At 44.6% G+C, this 25,718-nt stretch overlaps 1 protein-coding gene across 1 annotated transcript in view; it reads right to left on the bottom strand.

Annotated features, from left to right (window-relative positions):
• FNTA (farnesyltransferase, CAAX box, alpha) overlaps positions 1–25,718 on the bottom strand; it is a 97,016-nt gene that overhangs the window by 55,586 nt on the left and 15,712 nt on the right. Inside the window, exon 4 of the mRNA XM_033915481.1 lies at positions 9,684–9,788. Within this exon, the coding sequence (XP_033771372.1) occupies positions 9,684–9,788 (105 nt within the window). The remainder of the gene's footprint in view (positions 1–9,683; positions 9,789–25,718) is intronic.

Consider the following 25,718-nt stretch of genomic DNA (forward strand, 5'->3'; position numbering starts at 1 on the left):
CGGGTCTGGAGGGACATTAAAGTCACCTCCCAAATATACCGCTCCTTGCGTAAAGGTATGTAGAGCCCCCTTCAAGTTCCGATAGTATGCTGCTTGCCCCGCGTTAGGACCATAAAGATTGATAATAGTCAGAGGACGACCTTGAAGCAAACCTTTCACCGCTAGACATCTACCCTCTCTATCCCTATAGACATGTTCCACCTGTAATCCCAGTCCCTTGCGTGCCAGAATAGCCAATCCTCCTGCCCTTTTTGTAGCCCCCTCCCCTTGATGGGTCCAGAGCATATCAAACTGTGGTCGTTGAAGCAAAGATACATCCCTAGGTCTCAAGTGCGTCTCTTGCAGGAGACATATGTCCCACTTCATGCGATGGAGGTCTCGGAAGACTATACTCCTTTTACCCGGACTATTGAGTCCATTTACATTCCAGGAGCCTATGATCAATGCTGGATCTTTCCCTGGGGACCTCCCAACACCCAAGCTCCGCTGCCCGCTAGACCCCATGCAAACAGACCCCCCCTCCCCCCTCCCCCCCTCCAATTAACTGATTCTCCAAGTTTCGAATCAGCCATACGAAGAAAATGAGTCATACTGAAAAGGCCCATAATTAGCACCTAGTATTGCTTAACCTCCCCTTCCAACCCCCCTATTCCTCAGGCATACATATAAAACACACACTCAAGCAAGCACTCCATCCAAGCCCGTATTGTTATATAACCAGCCCTATCTGCATAAAGCAAGCACACATAACAAGCAGAATAACCATTCCCTAGGGAAGCATGCCATTTTCAACCAACAGAATAACAAAATCTCAGTTGTAGTCCAAAGATACTGAAGACAGGTTTCCCTCTGGAGAACCGGATCAGGTAACTGAGGTAGAGGGTTGACTGTCCTCAGTAGTGCTCTGGGAGGCGCCAGCTCTGATCTCCGGTACTGTTTCCGATATGACTTGATCAGGGGTGTCGTGCTGCATCCGACATCCAAGGTCCTTCATCGCCATCCATGCATCAGCCACATTGTCCACCTTCCGGTGAGTCCCATTGATGGTGAAATGTAATCCAAAAGGAAAGAGCCATCTGTAGCGGTAGCCCTCAGCTCGCAGTATTTGGGCAACTTCCCTAAACGATCTACGTTTCTGGAGTGTAGCAAGAGCCAGATCTTGATAGACCCCCACTTTCAACCCCTGCCACACAAATTCAGGGCGACGACATGCAGCCTGTAAAACTTTTTCCTTCAATTGAAAGTCACCAAAGCAGGCTATAATATCACGGTTGCCAGGACCTCTCACCTGCCCCAGGCTTCTGTGAGCCCTCTGTAAGTCTATCACTAGTGGTATCATCTGAGATTCCTCAGCAAGGAGGGCTTTGCAAAAGTCTGACACCACTTCCCTGGCGTCCTTGTATCGATCCGAGTCTGGCACTCCCTTAAAACGTAGATTATTTCGTCTTGAGCGATTCTCCAAGTCCTCGACCTGCCTTTTCAAGTCATCCAGTTGTGTCACTACTGTGTCCATAGCAGCAGATCGTTCCTCCGCCAGGCCTTCCACGTGGCCCAATCGCTCTTCAGCGACAAGGACTCTGCCGCTCAGGTCTCCCACTTCTGCCCGAATCTCTCCCAGCGCAGTCTTCACGTCTGCCCTCAACCCTACCATTTCTGCTTTCAATTCTTTAAACCACGTCTCGATCTTCCCTTCCATCGGTCGATCGTTCGACGCGGAGTTGGTCTGGGAAGACACTGTCTGCAGTGGCGTGGTCGGCTCCGCCATCTTGAGTAGCGCCGTCGGGGAGCCGGGAATGTGCGATCGAGTTTTCACACTCGTTGCGCCAGGAAAATGAAATTTCTCCAGTTTCTTCCGACTCGCTATACATTCAGCGAGCTCAGGCACCAAAAAAGATTGCGCTCAAACCACCACGGGAAGCAAATATTAAACTTGCGACCGCGAGCCCCGACAGAGCTCTAAGATTAAGCGCCATATTCCGTGATGACGTCACTTCCTCTCCCTTGATAATCTTCTTTCTGTTAGTCCAAAGGATTCAGCATGCTAGGTATTAGAGAATGACACGGTGGCGGTTTACCCGCGGCCACCGCATTTTAGCCGCGGGTCACCCGCCGAAAACGGGGAAGTAAACTAGCAGTCGCTGCGGCGACGGGGACAAGGCCATTCACCGCCCGCGGGGCGGTGAATGGTCTTGTCCCCGCAGTGAGGCATGAAGGATCGCGCGGTCCCCGCAGCTCACACCCGCCTGCCCAATCGATTCTAGTGTTTAGCCAGCTCTCTCCCTTCTCCTCACCTTAGTTTGCAGATTTTCTTTTTCGGCGACCCGCACACTATCAGAGAGCCGTGCACCCGCTGCTGCTCAGTTTCGATCTTCTGCTCTGACGCAACCGGAAACAGGAAGTTGCAGCAGAGCAGAAGATTGAACACTGAGCAGCCGTGCGTGCAGGTCGCCGAAAAAGAAAACCTATAAACTAAGGTGAGGAGAAGGGAGAGAGCTGGCTAAACACTAGGATCGATTGGGCAGGCAGGTAATGGCTGCGGGGACCGTGCGATCGCTAGTGTTCCCGGCTCAAATTGGAAGGAGGGAGTGAAAGGGAAAAGGATTCTGGGCCAAGGGGATGAAGTCGGAAAGAAAAACCCACAGCAGGAAAGAAAGGGAAGGACTGGCAGGTGAGCCAGATGCTAGAAGCAGGGGGGGGGGGAAGAAAGAGGGAAAAAAGCTAGATGGGGTTGAAAAGAAGAGACACACTGGTATGGAAGAGGAAGATAGGGGAAATCTGGACACAGGAAGGTAACAGAAAGAGGGGAAATTATGTGCATGGGGCATAGGGACAGAGAAATAAAGGGGACATGCCATGGGGATGGTATATGGACACAGGGGGGGCAATGACAGATACATAGGGGAGATATTAGAAATGGAGAAAATAGGAGCACAGAAGCGAGATGGTTTGTGGGGATGGGACAGGGACCGAGCTTGCAGGCTCCAGTGGCTTGCACAAATTACATTGTAACGTGCCTTGAAAATAAGAGGAAGGAAGGTAGATAGGCCACACGAGAGGAGCTGAAGGGTAGTAGAAAGGAACAGATGGTAAAGGAGGGAAGGAAGGGTGGTGGTGGAAAGGAATAGAACAGACATTGAAGGAGGGTGGAGAGGAACAGACCCCCAAGGGAAATGTGGAAGACAGAGTGGGAAGAAGACAGATGCCAGACTATGCGGGAGCGGAGGGAAGAAGATGGGTGCTAGACCAATTGGGGGGGGGGGGGGTTAAGGGAGAGGCACAGTAACAGCAAATGGAAGACGCAGAGAGAAGACACACAGTGGATGGAAGGAATTCAATGAGAAGATGTGGAAAGCAGAAACCAGACAACAAAGGTAGAAAAAAAAATTATATTTATTTATTTATTTTTTGCTTTAGGATAAAATAGTATATTAGTTGTGTTGATATTTATAAACAAAGCCCTGCCAGCTGAACATCTTTCTCTAGTTCAGCAGCAGGAACTTTGATTTATAAGAAAGGAATAAGCTAAATATTACAGTACTAAGGCTTATATGGATGCAGCGGGGACGGTGACGGGGCGGTGAATGGGATGGCAGTGGCGGTGACGGGGCGGTGAAAGGGATGGCGGTGATGGTGACGGGGCGGTGAAGGGAACGGCGGTGACGGGGCGGTGCAGAGGATGGTGGGCCGGTGACGGGGCGGTGACGGGGACAGATTTTTTCCCCGTGTCATTCTCTACTAGGTATTCAATCCCTACCTGCAATCCGGGAGTTGCAGAAATCCTAACACTTTTCTAAGCACATGCTCCTCCCACCTTAGAGAGAGTTAGAGCCCCCTGCAGATCAGTCTCAAAGCCAAGCAACATACCTGAACAAATCCATGACAAGAAAAGGGGGATACAGAGGAAGCTCACCCAACCAGATGTTTATTTCTTGACAATACTTGCCGCTACGTAAGTTACTACAAATATTGCAAATATATTGAAGGAAAAAGATCTCAGAAATCCAAACCATAGACTGTATTTTTGTCTCTAGGTTATGGCTGGATTAAACTTTCTTTCATTGATCCCAAAACCAACAATTTATTTTTATTTTACTTATTTAATGAAAACAATTTTTTTGTTATTTTGTTTAATTTAGTTAATTTCAATTTTTTTAGCTTTGAATGTATGGCAAAATACTTAGGAAAAAGTCTGTTATTCTTAACGGCACTCGATCATACATAATCAGTGCTGTTCATTCAATAATATTTATAATATATGTAGTGGCATGCATTATCAACAAAATAAACCTCTGGTTGGGTGGTATTTATTAGTTTATTCCAATTTTTTGCTTTGTGAATTGTAACTGGGGAAGCTCTCCATCAACAAACAATTTCTGAACTGGTCTGCTCTGCAAAACATGAAAATAAGAATAAACTTGCACAAAAGAAAACAGAAAAACATTGAGGAACAACGTAGAATTAACCTGCTGTGTGCAACAAGCACCCATAAGAAACAGCCTTCGGCAATATACATATTCACAGAACAGCGATCTCCCCACAGGATCCATCTACTGGCTGGAAGATCTTCAAACCTACAAGGAGAATAATCAAGGCAGAAAACAAGCAATTCAAAACAACTGAGCTTACACAGAGGGCGGGTCGTACTGAATCCTCCAGGGACTAACAGAAAGATTATCGAAGGTGAAAATCTAATCTTCCATTCTGTTATGCCCCTTCCAGATTCAGTATGCTAGGTGACGTACCAAAGCAATGGCAGCGTCTAGGGAGAGACAGAAGAGCCTGTCTGCAAGATCCCAAAAGCAGCATCAGAGCGAGCTGCCACATCCACCTAATAAAACCAAGTAAAGGTATGAAGAGAGGACAAAGTAGTCGCCTGGCAAATTCCATCTGGATGAAATGGGTGAGACTTCGCCCATGAAGCAGCAACACTTCTAGTCGAGTGGGCCTTAAGGGAAATTGGCGACTACTTACCGCAAGTGATATAAGTTGAGGAAATGGCCATACGAATCCATCAAGTAATCCAGGTCTTAAGACGCCGGCCGACCACATCGAGGTGGAGCAGTGAGGACAAAGATGATTAGACAGCCGAAAATCATTTGTCCTCTCCAAATACTGGAGCAAGACTCTTTGATGTCCAACTTTGCAAGATGTGATCCTTTCTCTCCGAGCCTGTGGAATGAAAAGCAGGCAAATGAACCTCCTGGTTGACATGGAAGGTGGAAACCACCTTCAGTAGAAAGGAAGGTATAGTATGGAGAACAATTCCTGTGTCCATGATTCGAAAAAAGGGTTCTCTGAAAGAAAGTGCTTGAAGCTCCAAAATATACCATGCTGAAACCATGGCAATCAGAAAGACCATCTTGATCATCAGATCCAGAAGAGTAGCATCCTTTAGTGGCTCAAATAGGGCTGTAGACCCTGTAGAACAATGTTAAGATTCCACGAAGCGAAATAATAATGCAAGGGAGACCGCACACGAAGCACCCCTCTCAGAAACCTGGTCACATCTGGATGAACAGTAAGTGAACTAGAACCCCTATCTGAAGCATGAAAGGCCTGCTACCTGAACTTTAAGAAAGGCCAGGATTGTCAAAATAGGACCAATCCTTAGCACGCCACTGTTGAAAAGCCTTCTATGCTTTGACATTAGAAGCCATAATTGAGGGTTTCTTGGACTTTAAAAGCGTCGAGATAACTACATATGAATAACCATCAAACCTGAGTGCTCAAAAGCTGTGCTGCAAGACCAAAGCGCTATGGGTTTTCCATGGGCACCAGACCCTGACTGAGAAGATTGCAATGAAATGGGAGTTTGAGCTTCCTGTCCCGCTGAAGATGGATGAGATCCGCATACCTTGGGTGACAAAGCCAAGCCAGAGCAACTAGAATTACGAGGTGGGGATGTGTTGTTATCCGGCAGATGACCCAACCAACCAGAGGCCATGGAGGGAACACAAACTAGCTTGTCAGCCTGCTACTTGCCCTAACCAAGGCATCCAGCCCTAGGCTTCCGTGCTCTGTTTTTCGACCGAAGTGCCTGACCTTCAAATTCTCTGCTGAAGCCATCAAGTCCATCTGGGAGTGATCCCAGCACTTTACAATCAGACAGAACACTTTCCACGAGAGGGACTATTCTCCCGGATCCAGGACCAGTCGGCTGAGGAAGTCTACCTATCTGTTGTCGACACCTGTCTTTCTTGGCAGTGCACGTGGCCGAAGATGCAACTCTGCACACTCAAAGTGTTTTATGTAGTGTAAAAAATAAATGAAAGAAACAAACATAACCATAGTGGGTCTGACAAATGGTCCATCTAGCCCAGTATTCCATTTCCAACAGTGGTCAATCCAGGTCACAAGTATCTGGCAGAAATCCAAATAGTAGCAACATTCTACGCTACTGATCCCAGGGCAAGCAGTGGTTTCCTCCATGTCTCTCTTTGACAGGATGAAGTTCCTGTCACTGGCCAGCAGAGGGAGTCTGAGCAGTGGAAAAAGAGCTCATTTGCATACAAGACCTGCAAAGGTACCTGGGAGCTGTCTACTCACTGTGAGTGGAAAAGAATGCTGAAAAGAACAGCTCCAGGGCAGAGAGCTTGCAAAAATAAGAGCTCCTTTGGGAGTCGGGCAACCCACGAGAGGAGAAATGCTGGCTTTGGCTTAATCCTTGGTAAGCCTGACCTAGACCGGCCTGTTCGGTAAAACTTGGATTGACCAGAGGGTTAAGCTTGATGACTGTCAGAGGATCTGGTGGAGAGAAGGAAACTGAGTGACTTGGAGAGAGCCCTCAGGGTGTGTCCAGGAGAAGACTGAATGACGGAGTGGGTCTGAAAGAAGGAATAACTGGAAGGCTTGGCAGGGCTTAGAATGACTGGAGAATATTCAAGCTTGATGAACGGAAGAGGGAGCGATGAAGAGTGTCTAGGACCCCAAAAGACCAGGGATCAGAGGACTGGCAGTGGCCCCACAAGTAGCTAGAGGAGTTTGTTGTCCTAGGCTGATGGCAAGTGACCTGTGGGACCGGTGGAAAGACTGGAAATGGTACTGGAAACTGCTAGAAAACCCAGAAGGAAGCAGCTTGAAGAACCAGAGATCACTGGCCAAAGGTGACTGGCAGGGCCGGTGGTGACCAGTGGAGGACTGATATTGGTACTGTAAGCTGTTCAAAAACCCAGAGGACCAATGAGGGTTGGAGAGGATCCGATGAAGATTGAGACCTTGGGATGGACAGTGGTAAAGGCATCAAAAGCAGCTTGGAAACCCAGAAGTTCAAGGAGTGTTTGGAGACATCCGGTGCCAACCAGAGAAGCGCTCAGAGGAACCTGGTCAGGTTTTATAAAGGTATGAGTTGTGTGAGTGAGAAAGATGACAAGAAGTGCCTGGAGGTAGAGAAGTGATGTGTGATGACCGCTTAGTCTGATCACACTGTCTCAATGGCAGTCTATGGACTTTTCCTCTGAGAACTTGTCCAAACCTTTTAAATCCAGCTACACTAGAGCTGCCTGATTTGAATCAATTCACCGATTCACTTCAGGTAAATTGATTTTTTTTTTTTTTTTAATACGAATCAGCCTCACTGATTCGGGACCCAACCCTCCTCCCCGTCAGTTGGGAAGTGCTGCAGTATCCTCCGGCAGCAGCCTCTGTTTCCTATCTGCCAGCCAGTTTTTAATCCACGTATTTCACCCTCAATTCCATGGCTCGCAATTTTTCAAAGTAGTCGTTCATGTGGAATCTTGTTTCACGCCTTCTGAAAATCCAGATATACAATGTCGACCGGGTCGCCTTTGTCTCTCCGTCTACTTCCTCGAAGAAGTGCAGCACGTTCGTCAAGCAAGTTCTTCCTTTGCTGAAGCCATGCTGGCTGGTCCTCATCAGATCGTGTCCGTCAAGGTGCTCAATGATGCAGTCCTTTATCAGCGCCTCTACCATCTTTCCCGGTCCTGAGGTCAGACTCACCGGTTTGTAGTTTCCGTCAATTGCACCCAGAATTGCACTCGATCACCCCTCGAACCTTTCTTGAAAATCGGTGTAACATTCGCCACTTTCCAGTCTTCCGGAATCCTTCCTGATTTGATTGGCAGATTGGCTATTAGTTGAAGCAGTTCAACTATAGCCCCTTTCAATTTCTTGATTACCCTCAGATGGATGCCATCCGGTCCCTGGAACTTTCAGCCTTGCCAAGCCCTGAAAAAAGAAATGGCCACTCATTTAGTCACCTGCTTAGAGAGAGGAGAGGTTAAGCATGGCACTGCCGCCTCTCCTGTGGTGTGCCATGCAGCACATGGTGCAAGGTCACTCTGGAAATGCTAAATTTGTGCAATCCTGGCAAGGATTTGAAGCAGAAGACCGCAAGGACTCTATCCCAACAAGATTTGAGGCCAAAAATATAGTTTTGGAACTGTAGGGAGCATTTGAACAAAAAAAACAAACAAAAAAAAAAAATTGCTAAAAATACAAGATGGCTGCCATTAAGAAGTTGGTGCCAAAATCGTGATTTTTTTTTTTTTTTTAAAGCTTAAATAAGATACAAAAACGATGATTCTAGGATTTTTCAGGTGAGGGAACACAGGGAAACATGCAGAAAACTCCAAAACAGCGACAGCCTTACTCACTGTGACCTGTACTGGAAATGTGCTACAGCCTGCCTCAGCTCTCTTACAGTAGCTGGTATCAGAGGATCACTGCCTCATGCTTGGAATACCTCTGATGTTGATCTGCGGGCTGCTAGCCAGACACAGTGCCCGATGATACCTCCACTCCCGCAGACCAACGGAGGCACTAAGGGAAAGGGCAGAGGCAAAAAAAACAAACTGCTGTCAACCTGCGAGACACTGCTGGTTAGGTCACCTAACAGCTTGCACTCAAACCCCTGCTAAACAGAAGGTGAGGAAAAGTGGGAACAGGCCCAAGCTCCAAAGAAACAAATGCAGGCTGGCTAACAGGGATCGACTGTCAGCTGAAGACCAGAGTCTGCGTCTTCTCTATGCAGGCAGAGCTAAAGAAATGCTCCAAGCATAAAGCAAACTCTGAAAAGGGACAGAAAAAAACCCAAACAAAAATAATATTAAAAAGAAAAAAAAGAGGAGAGCAGAACAGAAACACTCCTTCAGGCTTGCAGAAGGGAAAAACTACAGGTGCAGTGGCGTAGTAAAAGTGAGCGGCGCCCGGGGTGGTGGCGCTGCTCCTCCTTACTACACCACTTCCCTGCCCCGTGCACACCCCCTTCCTTTTCCCCCATACTTTTATAACTTTGCCCACCCTTTGACATCACTTCTTAGGTGCAGGTCCCAGAATTAATGTCAGAGAGAACACTGATGTGGGCAGCAACCTCGCGCTGGAGAAGTAAAAAAGATACAGGGAAGGCAAGAGGCAAGGGATACACGTGGCAAGCTGAAGAACAGCCCTTAGGAAAACCGCCCCCCTCCCCACCACACTGTACAGGTGGCATTAAAGCTCTCAGTGAAGTAGAGGAGGGTCAGAGAAAAGTAGATTCCTTCTGCAGATGGCTTGTGACCATTGGACAATAACCCACAAGTCTAGAATGTCTCATCTATTGCACTGAAAATGATGTTTTCACCAGAATTAGTTTTGCATGGTATGATCAAAGAGATCTAAAGCTCTATGGCTGTCAGACCTACAAAGTAACTTGGATACAATTAATGACATTACTCTGCAGCTCTTACCAGACTTGATAGTTCTTCGGCTGCTCTTCAATGATAGCTGTGATATAATTCATCTCTTCATTTAAATCTTTCTGCAGAGCCCGCAGAAGTACTCTACGAAAATGCCTATAGGAAAATCATAACCCATTTTACTGTCACAGAAACACATCACTGTTAATCGCAAATAAAATAAGTCTAGCATAGAGTCAGTTTACCCAAACATTATTAGCATTTGTACAGTCTTAAATCTAAATCAATGAACATGAAATCGTATATAGAAATGACACAATATAATTCACTTTGTTAGGCAACTATCATCAAATTTCCAGCTCTGTCAGCCCATCAAGATCCTTATTAGAAATGTTTCTCCTCTGGTGGACCAGCTAAGAGTGTACCAGCAAGCTCTGTCCCTCTTCTGCTAATCAGCTTGCACCAGCGAGTTTTTCTTCCTCCTCCTGTAAGCCATGTGGCCCAGCAAGGTCTGCCTTGTCAGATGCCAGTTTTAGTCATAAACTGTCTTATAATTCTCATAGCATCTATGAAATCCAAAAATCAAACCGTGCTAAAGCACCCAGCAATTAATTCTCTTGCTCTCTGCCCTAGCATCAAAAAGTTTTACAAGCCAAGTGCCCACATTCCAGTGGCATGCCATCAGGGCCTTCAGTGAATCCCCAGCTATGCAATTTTGTTTGTTTATGATTCTGCTCAACCAAACTACATCAAGCAAAAAGTAAACAAAAAAAGCATGGCTTACTACTAGGGATTCACCGAGTCCTCTGCAGTTCTCAACGGCACTACTCTGAATTTGATTGGTTAAGCAGGCAGTAGGCATCTGGCCAACCAAATTCAAAGTTGTGCCTTCAGGGCACTTGAGGGACTCACTGAATCCCCAGGCCTACAGGGGCATACCATGGGTGGGTCAAGGCCCATAAGCAGTGCACCCCAGATACCTACCATCCATCATCCTCTCCAGATTGGACTATTGCAACTCTATCTACTTAAGCCTAAGAAAAATAAGATAGAAAAAAATAAGATAGAAAAACCTCCACAGACTCCAACGGATTCAGAATGCCACGGCCAAGCTCATCTTCGCTAAAAGTAGATTTGACCATGTCTCCCCGCTCCTGGCCAAGCTCCACTGGCTTCCGATAATCGCCAGGGTCCACTATAAATGCGCCTGTTTAACTTTCAAAATCCTATATGGTATCCTCCCTCCCTTTATCCCTCTTTCTTGGAATTCCTCAAACCCTAATACCACCAGATCCTCCCACAAATTAAAACTATCCTTCCCCTCGCTAAAAGGCATTTCCCACACAGGAAAGCTAGGGACCTCCCTCCACTTCAAAATCACTGAGCTCTGGAACAACCTTACCTCCCCTCTTCGGAACTTGAGCTCTCTCCAAGTTTTCCGCAAACATCTGAAAACCTGGCTTTTCTCAAAAAATGTAAGTCTCCCTCCAACTTAGGAATCAAGGAAACTCTTATATCTTGGCATCCCAAGTCCTGTAAATTTTCTTCACACTTCTACCTCTAACCCTCTGTTGTAGTTCCTTCCTATTTCTCCTACTGTAAACCGTGTTGAGCTCTACGAACGTGGAGATGATGCGGTATACAAACCTAAGGATTGATTTCTCTGCCCTTTCCCTCCCAGCCTGCCATGGTGCTTGCAGCTTAAAACTATGGGCTCCAGGCTAGCTGGCTGGCAACAATTCACATAGACTCATTCTGGGGCCAGTGTGAATTGCTGCTAGCCAGCCTGGCATCCATAAAGCAAAGATACTTGCCTGTAGCAGGTGTTCTTCAAAGACAGCAGGTATATATTCTCACATATGGGCAATATCATCCACAGAACCCAGTACTTACACTAGCAAGTGTACCTTTATTTTAAATTTTAAGGCATTTCCCGTACCATGTACATGCCAGTGCCTTCCCGCCATTAGCTCGTGGGACCTGCAGTTCAATAACAAAGCTAAAAAGTCAACTAGGGAATGTGGACGGGTTGTGAGAATATATACCTGCTGTCCTTGGAGAATATCTGCTACAGATAAGTATCTTTGCTTTCTCTGAGGATAAAGCGGGTACAATATTCTCGCATGTGAGACTTCCAAGTTGCCAGGGTAATGCCTCCGAGTTTAATGAATATACATGAACTTGGCGAAACCAAAAGGGTCAGAGAAAAAGTTGGCGCTCAGGAAAAACAAAATTTTGCAGAACTGTTTGCCCAAACCAACTGTTTCTTCTGGAGTTTTGCTCTAAACAGAGAGGATCAAGTGGCAGCTTTGCAGATGTCCTTAATAGAAGTGGAATGGAAATGGGCTACTAAAGCCACCAGCTTTGGAAGTAACGGTTGGGGTACAAGAAGAGGCTAAGAGATGTCGACTCCTGGCAGCTGGTTACCTCTACAAGCAAATACAGAAGACCTTCCTCTTCTTCAAGCAAACAGAGCAGCTTCACATCAACCCCACAGATCACCTTGAAGAACAGGTTCCAGCTTCTACAGGAAAGACCAGCCAGCAACTTTCAAGACGACTTTCAGGAGGATTTCCAGCAGATTACTCTGACTCCAGGGGCAACGGATCAGCTCCCCCCAAAGAAGCGCAGAGTGATAGTCATTGGGGACTCCCTGCTGTGGGGCACCAAGGGACCAATATGTAGACCGGATCTACAATCAAGAGAAGTTTGTTGTCTGCCAGGAGCCAGGATGTGATCACCAGCTTAGGAAGACTGATCAAGCCCTAAGACCACTATCCTATGCTTCTCATCCACGTCGGGACGAATGACACCGCCAGGAACACCCCGGAGAAGATACCCGAAGACTTTGGAGCCCTGGGTGAGAAGCTGAAGTGTATGGGAGTGCAGGTAGTCTTCTCTTCCATCCTTCCAGTGAGAGGCAAAAGGTAGAGCCAGGGAAGACTGTATCCAGAAGACAAACGAGTGGCTACATGGATGGTGCAGAGATGAACTTCAGCTTCCTGGACCATGGAGAGGCACTGCAAGGACTACAGGGACCAGACGGGCTCCACCTGACCTGAAGAGGGAAGAATGTCTTCGGTAGACGACTGGCTCGCATGCTCCAAAGGGCTTTAAACTAGGTGAGTTGGGGGAGGATACCCAATCTCATCCTGGTGTGGTAAGTAACCACTCCACTACTGAATCTGCGGTAAGTACTTTTGTTGCAGACAGTACTGCAGGGGATAAACTAACTCAAAAGGGACAAAATAACTCAAATGAGGAAATAAGGGACACACTAAATCAAACGGGAAAATCTCCACACAGACCGGGCAAACACGACGTACGGAAGGCTATGTACATTAATGCCCGCAGTTTAGGCAATAAAATTCTGGATTTAGAGACGGAAAGGAGGAGCGCCGACCTAGATGTGGTGGCAATATCTGAAACCTGGTTCTTGGATTCCCATGGATGGGTTGTGGCTATACCAGGATATAATTTACTACGCCGAGACAGAGAAGGTAAAAACGGAGGAGGGGTGGCGCTATATATCAAGGAGGAAATCAAAGTTACCAAAATCACAGGTGTCAGGTATACAGGGGAGTCCCTCTGGGAGAATCTTGCCAGGGGAAATGGCAAATGCCTGTATCTGGGCATTGTATACAGACCTCCTAAACAGCAGGACGACAAAGACAAGGAATTAATCGAAGACATCGAGACCATCACTCTGCGTGGAGACACTGTACTGTTAGGAGACTTCAACATGCCAGATGTAAACTGGAACAAACTTTCAGCTACGACCAGCAGCAGCAGAAGGCTACTAACCTCTATAAGGGGAGCACGACTTAAACAAATGGTACTGGAGCCCACTAGGGATCAGGCAATTCTGGACCTGATACTCACCAATGGAGATAGTGTCACAGAAGTTTCAGTAGTTGAAGCGTTGGCCTCCAGCGACCACAACATGGTGTGGTTTCATCTCAGGAAAGGAACCACCAGGTCGAACACATCAACAAAGGTCCTTAACTTTAAGGGCACTAACTTCAAGATCATGGGAGATTTTGTCTGAGGCGCTGCAAAACCAGGACACAACAGATAATGTGGAGGTAATGTGGTCTGCTCTGAATCTACCCTACAGGAAGCAACCAATCTCTATGTAAAAGCTGTGAGCATACGATGGAGAAATAACAAACCCCAGTGGTTCTCTATGGAGATCTCGGAACTCGTAAAACAGAAGAGAAGAGCCTACAAACAATCAGAACAACTAAAAGTCAAAAAAGCTTATCTAGAGAAATCTAGAGCTGTCAAAACAGCGGTCAGAAATGCCAAACTCCGGATGGAAGAAAAGTTAGAAAAAGGGATAAATCCTTTTTCAGGTATGTTAAAGACAGAAAGAGGAATACAGATAGGATAGTGCACCTAAGGAAACCCGACGGTACCTATGCAGAATCGGACTCCGATAAAGCCAAACTACTAAAAAATTACTTCCGCTCAGTTTTTACCTGTGAGGTGCCGGGATCCGGTCCACAGCTGCAAACAAGGGAAAGCTCAGATGACCCATTCAGGAATTTTGAATTTACTACCAGCAGCATCTACCAGGAATTATCAAGGCTCAAAGTGAACAAAGCCATGGGACCAGATCAATTGCACCCAGAGTGCTTAGGGAATTGAGAGACGTCCTGGCAGAACTGTTAACCGCGCTCTTCAATCTTTCCCTGAGCATGGAAAAAGTTCCATTAGACTGGAAAACAGCTAATGTCATTCCGCTTCACAAAAAGGGATGCAGGTCAGAGACTGCAAATTACAGGCCTGTAAGTCTTACATCAATAGTGTGTAAACTCATGGAAAAGTTGATTAAACAAAATTAGATATGGTTCTTGATGAGAGGCTGAGGGATCCCCACCAGCATGAATTTACAAAGGGAAGATCTTGCCAATCCAATCAGCTTCTTTGACTGAGTAACAAAAAAACTAGATAAGGGAAAGTCTCTGGATGTAGTGTATCTCGACTTCAGTAAGGCTTTTGATAGTGTCCCACACCGTAGATTATTGAACAAGATGAGCTCGCTGGGACTAGGAGAAACATTAACTACATGGGTTAAAGACTGGCTCAGTAGCAGACTTCAAAGGGTGGTGGTAAACGGCACTCTCTCTGAAACGTCAGAGGTGTTCAGTGGAGTACCGCAGGGCTCGGTCCTGGGTCCAATCCTATTTAATATCTTCGTAAGAGATCCATCTCGGGACTTCAGGGTAAAATTGCATTATTTGCTGATGACGCTAAATTATGTAATGTAGTAGGCGGAGGTACCATACCCGAAAGTATGACACAGGACTTACTTTTACTGGAGAAATGGTCTACTATTTGGCAGCTGAGCTTTAATAACAAATAACCAAAAAAGCTGAGAGAAAAAAAATAAAAACTGAATTACTGAACTAATCTATAAAAAAAATCTATAAAAATATCGTTTTATAGATTAGTTCAGTAATTCAGTTCTTATTTTGTTTAGACATTGTGCTTATCTTTTTCATGTAATGCGTCACATGATTGAGTCTCCTGTTATTTGTCCTTTGTTGTCAGTATGTCTAACAATTTATGATTTGAATATATTATGGCTTTTAAATGCTCTTAAGTTATCGTTTGAATAAAATTTGATACATTTTTTGAATTATCTTTTGACACTAACATTGTCTTTACATAATTGCTTATATCTGATTTATCTATAGGGGTTCTTGTTTTTTTTGTAGCTGAGCTTTAATGCCAAGAAGTATAAAGTTATGCACCTTAATAACGGAAACCCTTGCAGAACCTATACTCTGAACGGTGAGATCTTAACTAGAACCGTTACAAAACGGACCTGGGAGTAATCATTAGTGAAGATATGAAGGCTGCCAATCAAGTGGAGAAAGCTTCATCCAAGGCTAGACAAATGCTGGGTTGCATCCGGAGAAGCTTCGTCAGCCAAAAGCCCAAAGTGATAATGCCGCTTTACAGGTCCATGGTAAGACCACATCTGGAATACTGTGTTCAATTTTGGAGGCCACATTATCAAAAGGATGTGCTGAGAATAGAGTCGGTTCAGAGATTGGCCACTAGGATGGTCTCAAAACTCAAGGATTTCCCATATGAAGAATGTCTAGGTAGGTTGCAGCTATACTCTCGAGGAACGCAGAGATAGTGGAGACTATGATAGAGACGTTCAAATATGTTACTGGCCATATGGAGATGGAAGACATCTTTTTCCTTACAGGACCTACGGCGACAAGAGGGCATCCGCTAAAAATCAGGGTTGGGAGATTTCATGGGGACATTAGAAAGCATTTCTTCACCGAAAGGGTGGTTGATCGTTGGAATGATCTTCCATTTCAGGTACTAGAGGCCAACAACATGCTCGCTTTTAAGAATAAATGAGATAAACACGTGGGTTCACTTCGAGGAAGTGCTTAGGGGAGTGGGTTATCCGAGTGGGCAGACTTGGGCCGTCGGCCCTTTTCTGCCGTCATACTCTTTCTATATAGTTTATGGGTTGTTGGTTTGTTTTTTTGTTTTTTTTTTATATACTACCCTTCCTTACACGATAAGAGATGCTAACAATCAAAGTAAATTAAAACTGAGGGTTGTTTGAAAAGTTTGGTAAAAAAGCAAGTTAACTTTTTTTTTTTAAAGAAGAAAAAAAAAAAAAAAAAAAAAAAATCAGTTTTCTCAATGTAGTTTCCAGTGAGGGCTATACACTTTTCATCCCATTGGAAAAACAGGTTGTGTCAAACTGCAAAATACTAGATAGCATTGATGACATCTTCATTTGACAAAAATTTCCTCCCAGGGCCAAGTCCAGGAATAGGGAGGATGAGGAATCGATTTGAAGCCCAATTCATGTAATTTTGCCATTGCGATGTTTGATGTGTGGGACAGTGCGTTGTCCTGATGAAAGAGCACTTTTTTGGTGTGCTAATCTTGACCATTTTTCCTTCAATTCAACTTTCAAATGATCCAACAATGCTGCATAATTGGCTCCTGTTATTATTTTACCCTTTTCCAATTAAGTCGATCAGGATTATTCCTTGGGAATCTCAAAAAAATAAAAAGAGTCATCACTTTCCCAGTTGACAAAACGGTCTTCACCTTCTTTGGCACACTGTCATTGTTCACTGCTGCTTCACCTCAGGTGGGTGGAGGTGGATCCAAGTTTCATCCATGGTCATGAATCAAACACAAAAATTCCTGCGGATTGTGATTAAACATGGCTAACATTGCATTAAAATGTCCTTTATGTGCATTTCTGGTCAACAGTCAACAATCACAACACCAGTCATGCACACAGCTTTTTCATGTGCAATTTTTCATGGAAGATATTGGGCACTTGTTCATTGAAATGCCTACAGTCTCAGCAATCTCATGCACTTCCACGAGATGATGGATTTATTCAATTATATCCTTCGTGGTGACCTCAACTGGGCGATGCTTCATCTTAGGTGCATGTACAATCATGGTTAAACTCAATTTATTCATTTATCTAGAAAGTCTTCAATGCTGGTGCAGAGACCCCATGAACTTCATCCAATTCTGCTTAGATCTGCACAACCATCCACCTCTTCAAATAAAAAATGTTTTATCACTGCATACAACTCATTTTTTCCCCCATTTCTGTGATAAGTTAAATGTGATCGATTCAAAAGGTTGTTGCATCTGTTTGAAACTTTGTGACAGATGGTTTGAAAAATGAAACTAACCAACAGTTATGCCACTTAGACTGTCCAATGTTCTCCCTAGGGCCTTTCAGCCGGGCCGTCCGCCCGGGTAATTTAGATGCCACTGCTGCTGCTCAACATTTAAAACAAAAAACAAAAAACAAAAACGGCTTGAACATTTCACCTTAGCCCGTAGCAAACTTGTGCTCCGGGGCTCTAACATGTGCGTGCCGGCTTCCCTTCTCTTCCCTCCAAAACCGGAAGTTATGTCTTGGGGGGGGGGGGAAGAGAAGGGAAGCCGGCACAAACATGTTAAATCCCTGAAGCATAAGTTTGCTACGGGATAAGGCAGGAGACAGGTCAGTGAAGCTTTCCATTTGCTCTTCTTGCTGCCAGGTCCTGCCTACTTTCAGTTTCCGCGAAGGCAGGACCCGGCAGCATTTCCCCCAATCGATTGTGATTTTGGGCCGATAGCCTTCTTCTCAGACGGCAGAATTGACATCGGGGAGAGGAATGCTGGTCGGCCCGAAGTAGGGAGAGCTTGGGGGGGGGGGGCGGCGGCCAGCGGCTCTGGGGCCTGTTTCCCGATGGCAGTGACATTGGCAGTGGCTTGGGGGAGGGCAAGGAGAAAGAAAGTAAGAGGGCAGGAAGAGAAACAGAAAAAAAGAAAGGGAGAAAGAAAGGGCAGGAAGAGATGAAGAAAAAGTTGGGGGGAGGGATGAGGTCAGGAGGAGAGGAAGCATACTGGCTGAAAGAAGGGAAGAAAGATTGGATGCACAGTCAGAAGAAGAAAGTGCAACCAGAGACTCATGAAATCACCAGACAATAAGGTAGGAAAAATGATTTTATTTTAAATTTACTGATCAAAATGTGTCTGAATTTATATCTGCTGTCTGTATTTTACACTATGGTCCCCTTTTACTAAACCGCAATAGCGTTTTTTAGCGCAGGGAGCCTCTGAGCATCAAGAGCAGCGCTGGGCATTTAGTGCAGCTCCCTGCGTTAAAAACTGCTATCGTGGTTTAATAAAAAGGGAGGGGGGAGTATTTGTCTATTTTTGTATGGTTGTTACTGAGGTGACAGTGCATAGTCATCTGCTTTGACCTCTTTGAAGAAAACCCAGTTAGGAAAGATTAACATTTTCTCTGTGTACAGTGTGCTTTGTGGGGGTTTTTTTAAAAAATTTTATTGTTGGTAGATCATTTTGACTTGGTCATTTTAAAAGTAGCTCGCAAGCCCAAAAAGTGTGGGCACCCCTGCTCTAGAACATCGCTCCTTAGTTTTATCAAGTGATGCAGTGAGGGGGGTGGGTTAACTTCTTTTAGCATGTTGTTTCATTAATTCTGAGTTCGGTGTTACAATATGTTGTTCTTGGTTTTTAGTTTACACATTATTTATTCTTTTCTGTGACATGTTCTTATCGCAATTTTACTCAAAAGTATAAATAGGTATCCATATTCAAGTTGCATCACAGTGCTCTGGTTTTGGCTCCAGTATTTGTCACTTCCGTCCACCAGGTCTGGCTATCCGTTACCATCTCATATTTTAAAGACTCGCTCATTATAATTAGCGGTGATCCACACGTCTCTTCGTAATGGACATGTCCGATTTTAGCATTTGGATCTTAGTACTATGGGTTTGGTCTTTTCTGGTTTCCTTTCTATAGTCTGTTTTCGTCTGGAGTCTGAGTTTAGAATTATATTTTATGACATTTTTGTGGTTATAATTGTATGACATGTCTAAAATCGGTCAAGTTATCCATTCTTTCTATTATTTTTTGTCCCCTCATACAGTGGCAGACTGCCCCGGGTGCCAGCCCTAGGGGGGGGGGGGGTACACAGCCGGATGGATCCTGAACCTTCCAAGCTGTTCTAAATGGCACCTGCACCTCAGCACGGCTGCCGTACTTATTCTGAAGCAGAGTCGGCAGCCGCACTGAAGTGCAGGAAGGTCCCGCGATGACTGCATTTGCCGCCTCTGCCTCCGGAAGACGTGACGTTGGAAGGGGAGGACTGGCAGCTGCAGTCATTGTGGAACCTTGCTGCAACTCCCTGTGTCTGCCAGCCCACCCCCTCCAACGTCATTTACATCTTCAAGAGGCAGAGGCAACAGAAGCAGTCATCATGGGACCTTGCTGGTTTGGAGGGAGAGAGGAGAATAGAAGGGTGGTGGAGGGAGAAAAAGGTCAGGGTGGTATGGAAGGGTGGCAGAGGGAGAGAAAGGGGGCAGATGCTGATGGAATTGGTGTGCAGGGAAAGGAGAGAGAGACATAAGGGGGAAGGATACTGGATGGAATTGGGTTGGAGGGAAAGAAATGGGGCAGATGCTGATGGAAGTGGGGGAAGGGAGAAGAGAGAGTGAAATGCCAGACCATGGGGGTGTGGGAGAGGGAAGGGAAGAAGAGGAGAGAGATGCCAGACCATTGAAAGAGGGAAGGGAAGAAGATGGATGACAGAATAATAGGGGTGAAGGGAGAGATGGAAGGGGAATATAAGGAGATAAGATGCCATATAGAAGGGGCAGAGAGAGGGTAGACAGTGGATGAAAGGAAGAGAGTGTCAAGACTATGAGGAAAGCAGAAACCAGAGAAGACAATGTAGAAAAAAATATATATTTATTTATTTTTTTGCTTTAGGGGAAATGCATCGCTGTTTCTGTGGTGTTGCATTGTATGCAGAATCCAGCTTCTTGGTGGTTCAATTTAACCTTTGTCTACGTTTTTCTATTTTATCCCCCCCTTTTACAAAACTGTAGAGTGTTTTTTTAGTACCGGCCATGGTGGTAATTGCTCAGAATTCTTTGAGTCTGAACTGTTACCACCATGGCTAAAAACCACATTACAGTTTTGTAAAAGGGAGAGGGGTTAGTTTGCGATTAAATATTCCATACTAGGCGAAGGTGTGTTCGGTTTTAGAAGACATGGTTTTCAGTTAGGATTGATCTGTACTAGTCTGGCTTGTTTAGTTTTACAATGGGTGTACTGATGTACTGCTCACTGCAATATGTAAGATGCTGCCTTTTCCTAGGTACACTCTTGTGTGATGTGTAGATTGTTACTAACAATCATGTTTTTCATACAGATGGGGGTGTATCAAAACATGATGGGCCTTGGGTGTCACATATGCTAGGTATGCCACTGCCTTCATTGTTTATATCTAATCCACAAGCCTGCTTTTAGGACCTACAGGGTATGTATTCCTCTGATTCATGACAAATTTCACTTCTCATGTTATCTTATCCATTCTTTTTATTATACAACTACCCAGATAAGCATCATTCTTTGACATGATTGGACCTTGAAAACTAACGGCAGTGTTCTTCCCAGAAATTTTTTCCAGCCATGAAAAACATTTGCTGCATTTAGTGTGCCGGAGTTTAAGAAGTTTGAGAGACGCTGCTCTATACCATTTGAAAGAGGGCAACTATCTAATTATTCACTTCTAGAATTGGATACTTCTTAAATTTAATATATACATATTATGGAACAAGTGTCAAACCTTAAGAAAGGCAGTCATATTGAGCATTGGAAAATAACTAATAATAATTAACTAATACAAATAGTACACATTTAGGGCTCCTTTTACTAAGCTGCGATAGCGGTTTTACCACGCACTTAGCGTCTAGCATGTGCGACAATTCTGTGCGAGCTAACGCCAACATTGAGCTGGTGTTAGTTCTAGCCGTGTAGCGTGGCAATTCTGCACGCGCTAAAAACGCTATTGCAGCTTAGTAAAAGGAGCCCTTAATTTTCCCCACCACCAAATTTCCCTGTCCCACCCCACCCGGCTACTTTTACATGCCACCCGGCTGGAAAAAATTTCTGGGGAGAACACTGCTGTCTATACAAAAATAGAAGCTTTGCCTGAATATATCAAAACATTATTATCAACATTTCACATACAAAGTAATTAAATGTATCCACCCTACACATGTAGACAATAAAACTATCACTAAAGCTTTCATAGCAGTAGAAAACCTGGAATCTTTAAAGTCCTTCTCCACAATACAGTATTTCATGATGATTTTCAGCTCTTTTTGTTACTTGTTGCACTCCTTAGATGAAAACTCATGTCTTGGATATAGCAAGACAAAGTTGGTAAAATGCCTTCTCTGTTTTTATCCAAACTGTGACCAGTCAGCCCAATGAAGCTGCACGTTTCGCTATTCAAGCGGCATCAGGAGCTGTAACTGCATCAGGTTTTCAAACCTCAACCATCTGAAATCCTTTGTCATCATATCAATAGCAGCACGGGTTCACAAGCCACCGCACCCTCTTGAAAGGAACCAACACCATTTTGATTGGTTGAAGTTTGAAATCCTGATGCAGTTACAGTTCCTGATGCCGCTTGAATAGCGAAACGTGCAACTTCATTGGACTGACTGGTCACAGTTTGGATAAAAACAGAGAAGGCATTTTACCAACTTTGTCTTGCTATATCCAAGACATGAGTTTTCATCTAAGGAGTGCAACAAGTAACAAAAAGAGCTGAAAATCATCATGAAATACTGTATTGTGGAGAAGGACTTTAAAGATTCCAGGTTTTCTACTGCTATGAAAGCTTTAGTGATAGTTTTATTGTCTACATGTGTAGAGTGGCTCCATTTAATTACATTGTATGTGAAGTGTTGATAATGATGTTTTGATATAATAAATATTTATTCAAGCAAAGCTTCTATTTTGTATAGCAAGTATAAATCATATATTGTCTACATGTGTAGAGTGGCTCCATTTAATTACATTGTATGTGAAGTGTTGATAATGATGTTTTGATATAATAAATATTTATTCAAGCAAAGCTTCTATTTTGTATAGCAAGTATAAATCATATAGAGGAAGCTTTTATTTATATTAGCCCAGTGAAGTGGAGTTGGTTTACCACTTAGACTGTGGTGCAATCTCATGGAAATTTTCTAAACTTTTCAAACTCTCATAACAAAATATTAAAATAAGAAAATCGCAAAGGCATGTGGGATCTCTTGGGGTGAAATTGGGGGGGTGGATCATTAGAGTGGGCAGACTTGATGGGCCGAGGCCCTTTTCTGCTGTCATTTTTCTATGCCTATCATAACGCTCCACATGTTGCTCAATCTTCATTATACAGTGTTTCCCCGCAAATTCACAGTTCGGACTCACTCATTCACAGTCTGCTACGACCGCCTCTTCCTGTAGTAAGTCGGGCTACACCAGTCAGGAACTGCGATTGGTGTAGCCTTACTTTATTACAGGAAGAGGTGGCCGAAGCAGACCGCGAGCGATTTTCTTCGCATGCCAGCACTCCAGCTGCCCTCTCCTGCTTTTTGACTGGCGAGGTTCCTGGAATGGAACCCCCCCCCAAATTTTGGAGGAGTACTGTACTGAGCGACAGCTAAGGCCGTTATGCAGGGAGAGGCGATTGCCTATGTTTGTGCTAGGAAGAAACAGTTAGCTGTGGGTATTTTTAAATCTGAAAAAGCAGCTAGGGGTTGCCAAAAAAGCTTTAAATTTTGTTCGGCTCCCGGGCCTGATGGGTTTTCTGGCCGAGTTTTAGAAGCTCTTGCAGCTAGGGGTGGTTCGCTCTTTGGCTACTTATTTCCAAGACATCTTGGAGGGTGATTTATTACCACCAAATGAGAATATAGCACAGATTAGTTTAATCCCTAAACCTGGCTTGGCCCCTGAACTGGTTACCTCCAACCGCCCGATGTAGATCTTAAGTTATTGTCAGGCATCTTGGCATCCAGGCTGGTGGCTGTGTTGCCTAGGTTCATTGGTTTCCAAACAGAGTAGATTCATACGTGGTAGTCAGTTGGTAGTTCATATTCACAAACTAATATAATCTATGGCGTATTGCCAACATTATCAAGTCCCTTCCATGGCCGTCAGTCTGGACACTGAGAAAGCCTTTGACAGGGTGGACTGGGTTGTTTTGTTTACCACACTTGAGTATATGGGTTTTGGGGATCCATTCCTGACAATTGTACGGGCGCTGTATTCTGCGCCACTGGCATTTATAATGTTGAATGGCATGCGCACGGCCCCTTTTACAATCACCCGAGGTATGCAGCAGGGGTGTCCATTATCTCCTTTGTTGTTTGTCATATCTTTGGAGTCCCCGTTGTATATCCTGTTAGCGGACCCTCACATTATTGGGGTGGACAATCCTCCACTTCGGATTAAGGTCATGGCTTATGCAGATGACCTCATGATTCTTTTAACTCAACCTGCTTCTTCTTTGCCTGTGTTGTTGGATGTCATTTCGCGTTATGGTGCTCTTTTGTTTGGTTTCTCACTAAATCTTTCTAAATCTAAGGCTCTGCCCTTGTTGCTGGAAGTTAAAAATTGCTGAGTGGGATAATTTGTGTTACAGTGGGAGACTGTGGCATTGAAATATTTAGGTGTTAAGATTCCTGTTACCTTAGCTTCATTGTATTATATCAATGTGTCTAATTTACTGTTAGAGACCACTGTTAAATTGCAGCTCTGAAGAGCTTATCCACTGTTTGGGCAGAGTTCATTTATTTAACATGATTTTGGCACCAAAATGACTATCAATTTCAAATGCTTCCCTTATTTTTGAAAGTGAAAGATAAGAAATTATATTCACTCCTGCAATCTTACCTGTGGCAAGGTAAGCAGGCACGTCTTCCCATTCAAGTTAGACACACCGGTGATTTGGGGGCCTGGGCATGTTGAATGTCTGGTACCTCACCATTGCCTGTGCTACGAGACATATTGATGACCAGTACAGATCTTCTCAGGATCTTTCGGCAACTACAGTGGAATTACCCTTGATGGGCACCTGGCACTTCAGCTGCTACTTACATAATATGGCTCTTCGTTTGCCCGTTATTCTTCAGAGATCGTGCATCCTCCCTGCTGCTATTGCTTCCTGGTGGTGGTCGTAAGAGGCACAAGTTTGCTACTTATCTTTCCATTTGTGGGAACCCAGCGTTTCCTCCGGGACAGTCTGGTTCCACGTTTCATCGTTGGAAAGAAAAGGGCATACATTATTTGGTACACGTCCTTACCGAGGAAGGTCATCTGAAACCTTTCACCATTCTTCAGAAAGATCATTCCTCAACGCCTGGAGATATATTTTCCTATTTACAACTTAAACATAATAAACAGAGCCTTCCTTGGGAGGATTTAACTGAGGATGTACAAGATGAACTGGATACTTGTTCCACCAAAGTATAACCGCAAAGGAACCGAAAGCTGGGCTCCCATCGAAATCTTCAAGATATCACCACAGAACTTCATTATTCTACCTATGTATCGGCTTGGAACACGGATCTTGGTACACAATTGTCTCTTGTGGATTACAAAAAAAACAAACACAAAACAAAAACATTTTTTTTTTTTTTTTTTAAATAATCATGTTTATTGAGACAAGAAACACATGGGCAGCCCCCACCCTCCACAGCACGCAACAGAAGCAGTACAGGTGTACAGGAAAGCTGTGCAAGGAGATTTCAACAGCAGATCAATAAACAAAGTCACAACCAGTCTGAAACAAATGATTGTGCAGCGGAGGGAGGCACAACACCCCTGTACAGGACAGGATGCTAACAAGGAAAGAAAAACATGCCGTCCAGTGCTCCTCGCCTACATTTTCTGAATAACGAGAACTGTGACATCGAGGATCCCCAAACGATCCGTCACTGCCACACATCTTTCACACCCCATCCAACTCAAACAATCCTACAATCACACCTCAATCATCCCATCAGACTCATACTCACACTGTTGAGGGTTCGGAGTCAAGAAGCACATATGCAAAAACCAAATGGTACTCAAAGAAGCATAACTAAATTATGCAAACACTCTGGCATGGGACCCAAGGCAGTAAAACGGAGAGAGGGGTACATGATTCATATTTTGACATACAAACAGAGTAAGCTTATACAGACTCCTGCATCCCAGGAACTGCCCCTACAGGCTGATTAAAGTCAGTTGGATCTAAGGATTTCCTCCATAGGGAGCAGTAGAGTTTCCAGTGTGATTGTGGACGGGACGCATAGATGTCCAGTTCAAATCGGGCCTGTAGTTGCATCCGTGCTGTCCACATACCATAGGTAGGCACCTCCTCTGTGGCCCAGTGTTTCAGGACAAGTTGTTTGCCCACAAGGAGCGCATGGAGGAGATACTTATGAGCAGGAAAGTCCAGTCCTTGTAGTTTAAAATCAGTAACATCTCCCAATAGCAATGCGGGAGGGTTCCAGGGCACAGTACACTGCAGGACATTCGCTAAATGGAATTGTACTGAGGTCCAGAAATGCAGTTTAGAGCAAGTAAAGAAGAAGTGGACATAGTCACCCCTATGGGAATTACATTTAGAACATGTGCCTGCATGCCATAATCCCATCTGATAGCCCCTAGCTCTTGTAATATAAGACCGATGCAATATTTTATACTGTGTTTCCTGTAGGCCCGAGGCTTTCA

The sequence above is a fragment of the Geotrypetes seraphini genome, chromosome 1 (genome assembly GCF_902459505.1).
Source record: "Geotrypetes seraphini chromosome 1, aGeoSer1.1, whole genome shotgun sequence".
Taxonomy (NCBI): Eukaryota; Metazoa; Chordata; class Amphibia; order Gymnophiona; family Dermophiidae; genus Geotrypetes; species Geotrypetes seraphini.